Source organism: Parasteatoda tepidariorum, chromosome 5, assembly GCF_043381705.1.
Source record: "Parasteatoda tepidariorum isolate YZ-2023 chromosome 5, CAS_Ptep_4.0, whole genome shotgun sequence".
NCBI classification, from domain to species: domain Eukaryota; kingdom Metazoa; phylum Arthropoda; class Arachnida; order Araneae; family Theridiidae; genus Parasteatoda; species Parasteatoda tepidariorum.
In genome coordinates, this window is record NC_092208.1 from 59816356 (window position 1) to 59829769 (window position 13414).

The following is a 13414-nucleotide window of genomic DNA, read 5'->3' on the forward strand; positions in this document are numbered from 1 at the left end:
ATAAAATATCCCCTATGGCGGGGTACTAAATTTCCACTCGTCGTTAGCAACAAAATATTTAGGACAGATAAGCGAATTTTATCGTGCTAAATATTGTGTTCAAAACTATCATGTTTTTTCCAGAGTTTTCTTCAGACAAATATTAAAAATGGTAAGAAAGAACAAGGAAATTAATAAAATCCACATAGATACGAAAATACATCACAAAAATGCTGAAATCTATGTCTTCAGATGTGATTAGCATCTCTGTATCATTTCAACATCTTGGGGTTTTTTTCCCAGATTAAAAATTCTTTAATACGCGATAAAAGATATAAAGAAACCCTTCATATAATTCAATTCAAATCTCTTTAGTAATCAAGTGAAGGTTATTTTATCAAAGTATACAGAATTCCCTTCACTAACAAGGACTCGGATGCTAGAGAAGTTTGGCAGTGAAGTGTGTTCAATGAGTTTTTGAAATTTGCTCCAAACGATAACATTTTGTTTTGTACTATTCTATTATTCTTAATTTCTACATTCTTTTATGGTTTGGATCATAAATATTTCTTTAAATTGTAACTCTTAAAGTTTAAAAAATGTTTACCTTTTTCATGTAAATAGAGACGAGTAAAATTTTAATTTGGCTAGTACCTTTAAAACTGAAATTCAACACCCTAACCTAAGATAACTGGGATATCGGACTAGCGCTAAGTATCTTCAAAAATTTCTGTTGTAGTGCATTTACGTCGCACTAGAACTGCACAATGCGCTATTTTGGCGACGGTCTGGGAAACATCCTTGAGGATGATACGAAGACATGCCATCACAATTTTGATGCTCTGCAAAGGGGATGGCATCCCTGTTTCGGGAGTCCAACGACCTGCACGCGAAGTCGAGCACTTTACGGTAGAACAGTTTAACGAGGACCAATGCCGCACACCCTCGGTCCGTACGCAGACTGGTTCAAGTGGTCACCCACCCGCACACTGACCGTAGCCAGTGAAGCTTGACTTCGGTGATCTGATGGGAATCATGTCTTAATGATCAGTCCACTGCGGGACTCAAAGTTTTCTATTTATGAAATGAAAACGCATGTTAGTTTCAGTTAGCTACGCCAAAGCAAGAATGCCTTTTTAACATTTCGCTGGTTCAAAGTTAAAACGACACTTCTGTCGTTTGAACGTTTTAACTTTAACGTTTCTGTCGTTTAAATTTTCTAAATTTAAAAAAAGAAAAAAAACATGTAGAAGTTTGTTCGGGAGGGGGCTACGAGTTTGACCCTTCGAGTTGGCCCCCTTCTGTCATGTTTTTTAGTTTCTCTAAGGTTGGTCTCTAAGTCGCCAAGATTTGGCGATTATTTTGGCATAAATCGCAATACTGAAATATTCCACACTTGATAAAATCTGTGATTTAATTTGTGATTTTTAAAAAAATCTCCTCAGCTCTTAATATCATTTTTAAGGATTTTTTTTTAAACTTAAAACAATGGATGTTTATTATCTATCCTTTTAAAAATGAATCTCTGTCTGTTTGTCTGTCCCTTATAGATTCCTAAACTATTTGACTGAGGGCAATGAAATTTTTCATACTGATTGTTCAAAGGGCGAAGTCACAGCCGACATTCGAACATTCCACTACGAACCGTTTGAAAAGGATAAGTGAAAAAAGAAATGAAATTTTCTGATTGGCTAAGCATTACCCATTATTTTTAAATTAAATTATGAAAATAGTATATTGCGCGAACTTGAATGTTAATGTATTATATTTTCTTGCCATGTCAGATAAACTCAATGAACAACATTAACGTAATAGCATAGGAAGACTACGCCACCAAATTAGTATTCCTAAAGTTATCTGAAACCTCACGTTTATTTTGTATAAAGTAATTTTTTTGAAACTGTTATGAAAAAAAAATAGGTATGTATTGAATCTCAAAATTAATGGGAAAGTGGTACTTATTCGTTTAGGAGAAACATAAAAAAATCGCCATACTATTTTTGACGCCAACGAAACTTAATAAATTTAAGTAAAAGATTCATATTAGAGTTTTAAAAAATCTATGTACTAAAAGACAAAATTTATGATGTAAAGGTTTTTACTCATTTAAGGAAATCGCAAAAATGCGTCATACAATTATTGACGCCAATAATGTTTAATTAATGTTAGTAATGTATTAATTGAAATTTTAAAAAATTATGTTCTAAAAAGCAAAGTTAATGGAAAAAAGATCTTATTTGTTTTAAAGAATATTATAAAACCGTTTTTCCCGTTATTGATTTGTAGTAATCTTCAAAATTCAACAGATAGCGATCCAATCATCAGTGGAGTACATAGCCTAAGGTGCACCCCCTGCAAGATTTATAAATGCGTCATACCTTAGACTTAACATATTTTTTTTTTAAATTATAATATAAAGCAGAAACACTAAGAAGAGACATCCGGGTGTTTATAACCACTCATTTTATTTTAATTTATATTAATTTATGTACATTAATTTATGTATATTAATTTAGATTATTTTAAAATTAATTTATAAGGAATTAATAATTGCAATGGAAAGGGGAAATTTAGAAAAAGTACTCAAGTAGAACAATATTACACACTTACCACATTGAAACGAAATTTATCTCAATAATACAAAAAATAAATAATAATAACTCACTTTCTTACAATAATTGTATTCAAAATTTAGAAAAGAGTTATTTTTAATTAAAGTAAATTTAAGAAAAGAAATAAGTAGCAATGAATTTGGAAAAAAACGATTGAAAAATAACTTGAATTCATGATAAAATTGGCATAAATAAAGATTGTCTAAAGTGATTATTTACACTATTCGAAAGTCACGTGTTGTTATAATATCACATTAAAAAGATCAAGGTTTAAAAAACACATGGAAATCCAACAAGAACCTCCGAAAACACGATCGAAAAGTCAATTCACGCATTATAATTTTTTCGAATTAAAAGTATTGGGATACTTAAAATTTTGAAATTCGTAGCGATAACAATCGATTGAGGAGATAAGAAAAGTGCGTTTATTTAGATTTTGCACATCAAAAAATTTAAAGCAAAATTCGCCAGATTTTCTTATTTCTCAAAAATATTATTATTATTATTATTATGTTCATGTGTTGCAGAGGGCCTCACAGCAAAAGCTGGAGGACCGCAGGTTGTGCACTCATATCATAGATCATATTTTTTCTGGATAGTGCGCCCCCCCCCCCTCTCGCACCGCTGGGGTTGCGGGGGTGATATGTACGCCTCTGAAAATAGTCATTTTTGTGAAAAATGAACATAAAACATTCTTCCCCCTTGATGTTCATTTGTTATCAATCAATATAATTACCATAATTTTATACAAAGAGCATGGAAAAATACATATCTTTTTTCTTTTGATCCAAATTGACTAAATCAAAAATTGGTTTTGAAAAATTCTTAAGATTAGCTGCTGGGTGGGTTACAATAAAATAAAATTTGTGCTCAAATAAGGAGTAACATCTTAAAATTTACTGTATGCAATTTGTACAATTTCAACCATAAAATGTCAACATAAGACTGAAACCCGCATTTTGTTCATTCTCATTTTTTAATAATTAATTATTCTTATCCTAAAAAATTGGAAAGAAATTGAAAAATAATTCATAATTTTATCAATTAAAATTCTTAGAAAGCAGATTGTCTTAAAAATCAGCATATACTAAGTATAAGCAAGTTTATAGATATATTAATAATCTTATACATAAATTATTTCCAAAAAAATTTTATTATCTAAAAATTATACTTTAACACACTATATCTATTAAAACAAATTATAACAACAATTTTTACAGCGACAGTATCTGAAATTTAATCATTAAATAATTAAAACTTTTATCTATTTTTGCTATTTCGAAAATCGTTAACAACATAAAATGGTTTTTAATTGAATCATTGAGGATGTTTAATTAATATTCAAATAATGATTTGTGTACTTCTACATAAAAGGAAAGTTTTTTTTTTATTTCTTCACGAATATATGTGAATTGTATTATGGACTTAGAAAAAAGTAAATGTATTCTTGCTTCCTTTTTCTGTATCTATATAACGGTATGACACTTTATTTACGTCGCACTTATGTTGCACAATGGGCTATGGGTGATGGTCTGGGAAACATTACCCGAGGAGGATCCAAAGACAGCATTACCTATTTTAGAAAATAAGCCAGAACTAAATACTAATACTTGGAAAACACCAGTAAATGAAATTTAATGAGGAAAAAAACTATGGCAATGAACTGATCGTAAAGACATGGTTGCTAGTAAAAAACGGATGTCAAGCTTCACTGACTGCGGTCAGTAAGCGAGTGGGTGACCACTTTGATCAACCTGAGTAGAGACCAAGAGTCCGCGGTGTTAGTTCTTGTTAAACTATTTCATCGCAAATTGTTCTATTTCACCCTCAGATCATTGAGATACCAAAGTAAGGAATCCATCCCCTCCCCAGGATCAAAATTGGGATGTCACCTCTTCGGATCATTCTCAGGGATATTTTCCAGACCGTCTCCAATAGCACATTATGTAGCTCCAGCAAAAAATATGCATAGAGGATGAAGTTTATCCTCAATTGACATAATCTAAATCAATCCCGCAAGTCTTGGTGCTGTCCCTATATATAAAGGAAAAAAGCAAATAAAGCAAAATTTAAGGCACGCCAGCAACCACTACTTGGGTTGGGGAAGAATTGAAGGGAAGGTGAAAAGATCTATTTTTATTGTTGCTTTGTTCTGAATATTTGTACAGTTACTGTACTATTTTGAGCTAGAAAGAAATAATAAAATAGCGGTTAAGGGGAGTCAGCGTACTTTACCATTCTTCCAACTATAGATTCTCAGGGGACGTACCTCCTGGGTGCTACTTTGCATCTCGTGGGCATGCAGTGGATCTTGGTACATTTGATGCTCTACTATATCTGGACTTCTTCTCTTTTCTGTATTTTTTACTTCTAGTGAAATGTAGATAAAGCACCTACCTACCTTGACACTGAAAAAAATCGCGTCCAGTGAAACTGATTCTTAAAGGAGAATTCACACTGCATGCAAAACAAAATGCATATGCGAATTTAGTGAGTGACCCTTACCAGTCAATCTCACTGCATACCGCACACGATTAATATAAATAAATAAACTCATAAGGAACGTGCAATTATAAATTCATAGGTGACGTGCAATGTTCTATCATAAATTTTTCCTTAGTTAGAAACATTTTTATTGCAACCATTTCACAAATTTGATTTGAAATTAGTCACTCGGCAGAAACTTTTTTATCAACACAGATCCACTTCAACTTCGTTGATTATGATAGTAGAGATGCAGCCTTAGTGAATAGGCAACCTTAAACTATATTTCAATTAACGTTTGTGGAGTTGGCAACGAGTATTTGTTTGGTTTCTGTCTGTATTGGTTATGGATTCGATTTTTAAAGAAATTATAATTTTATTCATTTTTGTGATATAAAGCAAAACACTTTCGTGTAAGCAAAATAATCTATACTTGATTGTAAATAAAATTCTTATTTTATCTTTCATGAAAAATCTGCGCACTTAAGTGTTAACTTATTAAGCAATGTTTTTGAGTTGTAATTATACTATATTGGGTTATGATTTCTCAATGCGATTATCTCGCTCAGCTAAACATATGGATTACGACAGTTATACCTGTTTATAAGTTTAGATTCTTTGCTACTTGTATATGTTACTGAGTTTTTTGTCATAGGAGTTTTTTCTTTAGAATTTTAATTTTGCCTAGAAAATAATTGTATAATTCTGTTCTTAAAATTGCTTATTTTTGCCTGTAATAATTTTATCAAAAAAAGTTAAGAATTAACTAAAGGTGATATTATTTTAATTTTTTGCTAGTAAATATTTATTGTGATGTTGAATTTTACATTAAAGTACCTATCTTGTTGGTGTATTCCTTGTTGAAACAAGGTTTGTTATTCCAATTTAAAGCAATTTTTTTAAAATAATTTACAAAAGTAATAAAAAATTTCATAAAAGTAATTCTGAATTTTACCTTCCTCTTAGGAAAATTGTTTCTGAATTAATTCAGATTTGCCTTTTTGTTTTGTTAAATTACTGCATCATCTTTATTGTTAACTTATTATAATTTGTTAAGTAACCCCTAATAATGATATTATAATTTGCTAAGTACTATTATTTCATTGTAAAGTTTTATTTAGTGTTTTAGTATGAAATCATTTTAGTAATGTTTTAATTTATATCAACAGTACCTACAATTTTTATGTGCAGTGCACAATACGCAAAATAAAAAATGAACCTCCCTAAATAACTTTCGATCTAATAATCAGATCAATACATTCTAGGACTCAATGTTAATGGTTCTGAGGGGTGACCTCAAATTTGGTGTCAAAATTAACAACCTAGTCTTCAATTTTGGCAATGTTTTTATATTACACAATGTTAAAGGGCCTTTTTAAAGTCCTAGAAATTATAATTTACATATTTTATGCTTAGTGCTAAGATCACTCACATCATTTCAATTGTATGTTTATGTGTTTTTTTTTATTTTGTTTTTGTTTCTTAAGTCTTAGCTTTGAAAAGTAATTGAAAGTCTACTTGAAAAAAAAAATTTTTAAAACCTTTAAATACGATTTAAACTGTAGGTATTGTTTTAAGTCGAACAGTGCTATTTTAATGTTAAATATTTCAATGGAACCCTTTTCGCTAAATTTAAAATTATTACTAAATTTTTATATTGCAAATAAGACGATAATTACTTATTGTATTTATTTTTACTGCTTTGTAGTTGTTGCAAAAAAAATCAACAGACCATATCTTTTATAATTGAGTGATACAAAATGGCTGAAGATGCAGAACAAAGTTCTTCATCTCTGTCTACAAGTGAAGAATTTGAAATTGTTGGTGGAGGTGATGTTGGGATTACTAAAGAAAATAAACAAGATAAACCACACTTTGAAGATTTAAATAAAAATGAAGGAAATTCGGTTTCTTTGGTAATATATTTTTTTTATGTTTCTTTTTGCTAATAAGAAATTTATTGTCCATATGATAAATTATTTACTTTTTTCACATTGTACTAATAGTATATGCAATTTGCACCACTATTTAGTGATGGGATGACAACTTCAACTTTGTATGTAGGAACAATTTTATAAGTTTTAAATCTACTCTTTCAATAAAACTACTGAGTTGAATAACTAAAAATGTGCATGTTGATATTATTAAATGGGTTTTATGTCCATATAATTTTAACTTACCTAAATCAATTCAGAGCAGAGCAAAAATTTCAATTATGTTTTGCCCTCATAAGAAAAAATTTTAAAATACATAAGTAAAAATTACTAGATAGTGTAAGGATTAATTGGAATGCAACAGTGTGAGAAACTTTTTTCTTAAAAATTTATAGTTGTTAAAATAATCTTAAAACAAATAAATGTTTAGAAATAATATAGCTCAAAGGAGATTATAGCTACCTGTTTATTTAAGGTATCCAACAAGGTGAAAATAGGTAATTTTGAATTTTATTTCTTATTTACAATTTAGCTTTTGTTCATTAGTTTTAGACTGAGAATGAATGTTATAATTTCTAATTATTTTATTCATATGAAATAAATTGTTTCAGTATTTCTTGGCAATTACATACTTTGAATGTCTTTTTTAAAAAAAATTTTGATTTTGAGAAAATCTCTTTATGCTAACATACACTACAAAAAAATTTTATATAGAATTCGTTAAAACTTCGTTTGTAGATTTTGTATAGTAATATTAGCTATGTTTTGAACTAAAAACTAAGTCTGAATTTATTATTTTTATCATGATTTAGTTAAGAATGTTTGGAATTTTTCTTCTAAAAATCAATATTTGACAATGTACGTATATAGTTCTATTTCGTCGTATATTTGAAATTACTTAAAGATTAAAACATCATTGTTCAAAAACATAAACATATTATTGATTAAGAAAAAAATATTTTGATATCTATGCATTACAATTTGTTGCTTCCGTGACATTAATAATTTCTAGTTTTTATTCTTAAATTGGCACTTATTCTGAAGAAAAATTTATAAATTTTTAAGACTTACTTTAGATTTTAGGACCCCAAAAAAATTAAATTTTTAATTGTTTTAAAAAGAAATGTATCAAACTCTTTTAGATTCCTTAACATCATATTTAATACAATTTAGATACATACATACAATTTTAAAGACATGTAAAAAATACATATATATTTTTGAACATACTTGCTAACTTTTAGGCATTGCTTATACTATGATGTGTATTGTTCAGCTACTATAAAATAGTGTTAATTAATATCCTTAATTTCATAATAATTGTTTTTATAATCTAGTTAAAAGAGACGGCAACAAACAATTATAGATTTTATTGATAGGAATAGTACTAATTGTGCAGAATTTAATCTGAAAGAAATTTGAAATCCTTTAAATTTATATTATGAAAAACATCAAAAATATATGTGTTGAGAGAAAGAAAAACTAGATTGGCGCGTGTTTTGACATGCGCTCTTCAGTGGCAGGCCAACCCAGGGCCTTCCTGATTATTTACTGATTTAAATCATTCCCAATAATGTATTATTTATCCTCTCAAGTATTATATTTAATTTCTTATAAAATGCCATTGAATGATTTTATTTCTTGCCTTTATTTATCTAGAGCATATTTTTTTTTTCTTTGACTTTCAGTTAAATGTTACCAGTGTAACTCAGAGCAAGGATCTAAAACCTAATAATAAGCTGAATCGAAGTGATAAACAGTTTAAAGGGGAACCAGTTATGGATCATCCACTAGCTTTACTCAGTCCTCAAGTTCCTGATTCTAATGCTTCAAATCAAGGTGCACCTGATACTCCTATTACTCCTGAATCTGCTGCAACAAATGGAAATATTGGCATAACTCCTTCTTTGAGCTCTTTAGAAGAAAGTAAGTGATTTATGTAATAGACTAACAGCAATATGAATCTATTACCAATTTTTTCTAATAGAAATAAATCCCTTGAATAAAGCAGACACTGTTTCTAGTCTTTTTACACAGGCAGTGTTATGGATTAATTTTCCTTTCATAGATATTAGCTGAGAAAAAACTCGACTCATTGCTAGTGAGGTTGTGTCAGTTTTGAACTAAGATTATTTTTCAACAATGTTTAAAATTACTTTTCCTTACTCGATAAATTAAATTTTTGATTTTTATTTAGGTAGTATATAATGACAGCATAATGGTTGTGAAGCAAAAATGGTGTTTAATATCTCAACTACTTTTAATTTAATTAAAACAAGAGGTTTATTTTTATGCTACAAGCTCATGTTTCTTCAATTTAAAACTTGGTATGAACAATGATAAATGTATACAAACTCTGACAAACGTCATGGAATTCAATTTTTATTGAAATGCATTTATTTAAAATATTTGTAGTATTGAGTATTATACTTTTATTTTATTTTGAGAGTCTTTAATTGTTTTTAAGAAAAACTTTAGATTTTGAAGAAAAAAAAGTATTTTGTATCATTCACGTCTTTTTCTTTTGAGCGATTTCATTCTACATCAATCATATTCCCGTTTATAAAAAAATTTCTGTAGCATCTTTTCCCATTCTTGTATTAATTCTTTAAATGTGACATTGTAAAACAAAATTTTTACTTCTTATTGCTTGTGTTTTGAATACATATTTGATGATTAATATTGCATTCCTTTACCCAGTAAAGTTTTGCCATCTTGTTCAGACTCATACTGTATATTCTGATTTCATAACTTTACCCACTGACGACTCTGCATTTAAAAAGTCGTATTTTAATCTGCAGTCTTCTGCATAGCAAAACTGGTTTTTCTATGTTATTAAATAGGGAAATAATGTATCGGGAGAGAAACATTCTCCCACTCTTTTCTTTTTGCTAAACTGACAGTGGGTTAATGCAAGTTTAAGCATTGTGTAATTGATTATTATAAAATGATACTCTCATTTTACTTAATTTTTCGTTTGAGATTATTTACTGTGCTCTATTTTTTCTTACAAGATGTATTCGTGAGAAATTCTTTGATAATCATGCTGGCAATACTATTTACACGTATTGTTAACAAAATTATTTCTTTGCTATACTCTGTTTCAAGTTAAGAAAAAAATCATTATCCCTATGGAGAGAGCCTGTTTGCATCTAAGTGCATGTTAAATAGATGCCAAGCTCCTAACACAAACAAATATCAACCTCGTCAACTTTTGAAACAATGTAGCAAGGCCTTTTTGTTTATAAAAAATAACATGAATTAAATTTCTATTAGTTAGAGTTTATTTTTTAAAAGACTTAATATATTGTTTTGAAAGCATAATTATATAATTTGGTAGAAATAAAACAAAACTATATGCAGTCTCGTATGATTACTTACGTATTAAACATGAATCATTTTAATTTTCAGAACAGATTTTATCCAGAAAAACTTCTTAATTAATTTTTTCCCCATTTCAGTTAGTCTTTCTCAATCGTCATCTCTTCATTTTGCTGATACTGACTGCTCCCTTTTCCCTCATATAACTTATTTGGGGTGTGCAGTGATAAATGCTCCTCGAAGTGAAAAAGAAATTCAAAGAAACATGGCTATTTTAAATGAGCAAGCTTTGGATCAAGCCATTGAGATTACACTCTCAGTTCCTAGCCATTCTGAAGGTTCAGTCACGTAAGTTGAGGAGCTCTGATATTTTTTATAATTTTCAATTATTTAAATTGTTATTTAAAAGAAATCTTAATTTTTATTAGATTTGTTTGACCCCTCACATGGGCAATCTTGTATATCACGTTATTTTATTTCTAATGCTGATCTGAGATTTGTTATAGAAAAAATGGATAGGCTAGATTATATTAAATTTATTTATTATGGATGACACCACTATAGTGCATTTTTCTTGTGTACACCACTTGGTACATTTTGATGATTAGCTATTTGATATGTAAATTTAATTTATTGATTATTATTTGATACATTGGTTTAACTTGATTTTAATTTTTCGAAATTCAAAATAAACCTGTAATCAAATTGTTTAAACTTTGTTTGTACAGTAATTTTTTTATAACTTTTACTCTAATCCCTGCTCTCTAGTCACCCCCACAACTGAAATTGCAAAAAATAACTTACACTATACCTATATATTTATTTTCTGTGGAAAAAAAACTTGATCATTTTTTAGCAGTTTTTCCAACAAAAAAAACTCGTGCATTAAGGGGTTAAAATAATAATTTTGTACCTATAAATAATTATTTTAAAAAGGTAGGTCAATATTTATTAAAATGTGTGTTTACTACAAATAAAGTTGGGAATTTCCGGTAAAATATGCAAAATTTATGGGAATTTATATTTGAAATTGTTTGTTGTTTCTCCTTATATGGGCAAAAAATTAAAAGTTTCAACATGTTTGTTATAAAGTAATTCCAAAAATGTGGCTAATTTAAATACAAATAAATTTCGTGTTTTAATTTTATATACATGAAAATTTAGATATTACCCTATCATTTTTTTCGTTAAAATATACTCTTTTTTTTTAAAGTGCACCTGTGCTTTACTTTGTTTTAAAAAATTATAAATCAAATTGTAGCTGAAATTAATACAAAAACTCATGGACGTACTCAATTTGTAATTTGTTGGTAATGAAATGTTAAATAAAAAGTATTCATTTATAGTATTAAAATATTATTGTTGTAAAAATAAAATAACAAATTATATCAACTATTTATTTGTGTGGTAATAAAATAAAATATATTACAATATCCATTGATCATATAAGAACTTGTCTTAAAATATCTATATTTCTGATTAACGAGAGACCCATTTTTAAAAAAACAAATTTTGTATTTTATGAATGACGATAGTTTATAAGTGGTTTTCAAGCAGCTTAATTGTTTCTGAAATTATATTTTAATTACATAATATATAATTGTGTATATAAATCGACAAATAATATATAAATCAAATTTTTGTATATAATATAACCAAACATATTAAAAAAATTTTTTACTTAAACTTATTCTTAATCTGAATATTATTAATATTTAATATGAGCATGCATTCTTACTATCACACCTTTAACTTAAATAAAAATATTTTAAAACGATTTTACCATATTTTATTTATTATTTGTAATGTAAAAGTTTTTTTTTTTTAAAAATATTTTAGTTTCAGAAAACTTATTTTCTATTTTAAACTTAAAAATACAATACCATTAAAAACCCATTTTCCAAACTATATTGTTTAAGTGTTTTTATTTGAAAAAGTTAGGCACTTAAAGTTTTAAAATCATAATTATTTTGCACATACTTGCTAAGTTGTGCCCCTTTTTCTTTTTCAGTTTATTAGATTCTGATGGTAATACTGAAATTGCCAGTTTTCTTATACATTGCATCTTATTTTGTGCTCGTGGTAGACCAGAAACACCTGAAAAGGAATGTTTTGCATTTGCCTGCAGTCACGGAGAAACTGCAGAAACATCAATATTTCATTGTCATATTTTCAAATGTGATAGCCCTGATACAGTAAGTTTTCAGCAATCGAGTACAATAATGGTTATTCAGTTTTTGAACCATATTTTTTTCTGATTTCACTTTATGTCTTTTAAATAATATGTGAAATTTATTGTTATAAATTATGCACAGTGGTGTTTTGTAAATTTTTTGAAATTTTACTAAATAGGAGACTGTTTTAACATACTTTATTGTTTTTATTCATCATTTATATTTTGTTTTAATTACTTATGCAGCTTTTGTGAAAAGTTTAAAACTGTACTGCAATTAATTTTTTTAGGTTGTAAAACTCTTGCAATGTTTTGCTGCTGCTTTTCATCGTGTACCAAAATTTTCTCAAGGTAGAGCTAGTTCCATATCATCAGAAAGAAATATACCAATTGGCTTGTCAGTTAAAAACAATCAACAAGTTTTCATATTTGAAACAATTTTAGATGTAAAAGAAGAAGATTCAAAGGTAAATCTTTTCCTGTAAAATCTTTAGCTTTTTTTACAAATTCTGTATGTTCTTTTGAAAAATTGAGGCAGAAATTAATCTTATATTTTTATCATAAAATGTAATTTCATTTTTATTTTAAAATTATATGTTTGCTTGTATTGTTTCTCTTAGAAAATTTATACTTCCTTACAAATTTCATTTTTACCTAAGTATTTTGACAAAAAAAAAATTATACAATGTGTCTGTTATTTTTCACTTAAAGTCTTTTAATATTTTGTTGTGTTAAGTTATATATACATGTTATCAACATTTTTTGGTTAAATAAACAAAGCCTGACTAGCATTATTTCATCTTTGCTGAGAGATTTATTGGCAAATAATTGAAATAATTTTTATTCTTACTATCATATAAATCTGACTTAGAATTAATTTCAAAATGCCTGCATTAATAAATTTAACTAAT

At 27.8% G+C, this 13414-nt stretch overlaps 1 protein-coding gene across 2 annotated transcripts in view; it reads left to right on the forward strand.

Moving 5' to 3' along the window:
* The first annotated feature begins 5359 nt into the window (after positions 1 to 5359).
* LOC107456655 (rab GTPase-activating protein 1) overlaps positions 5360 to 13414 on the forward strand; it is a 30777-nt gene continuing 22722 nt past the window's right edge. The window contains exons 1-6 of one of the 2 annotated variants that reach the window (XM_016074579.4): positions 5360 to 5488; positions 6784 to 6991; positions 8698 to 8935; positions 10471 to 10678; positions 12342 to 12525; positions 12794 to 12970. In XM_016074579.4, coding sequence (XP_015930065.1) covers positions 6836 to 6991; positions 8698 to 8935; positions 10471 to 10678; positions 12342 to 12525; positions 12794 to 12970 — 963 coding nt within the window. In that variant the 5' untranslated portion in view covers positions 5360 to 5488; positions 6784 to 6835. The other variant, XM_016074580.4, reaches the window with a different exon arrangement.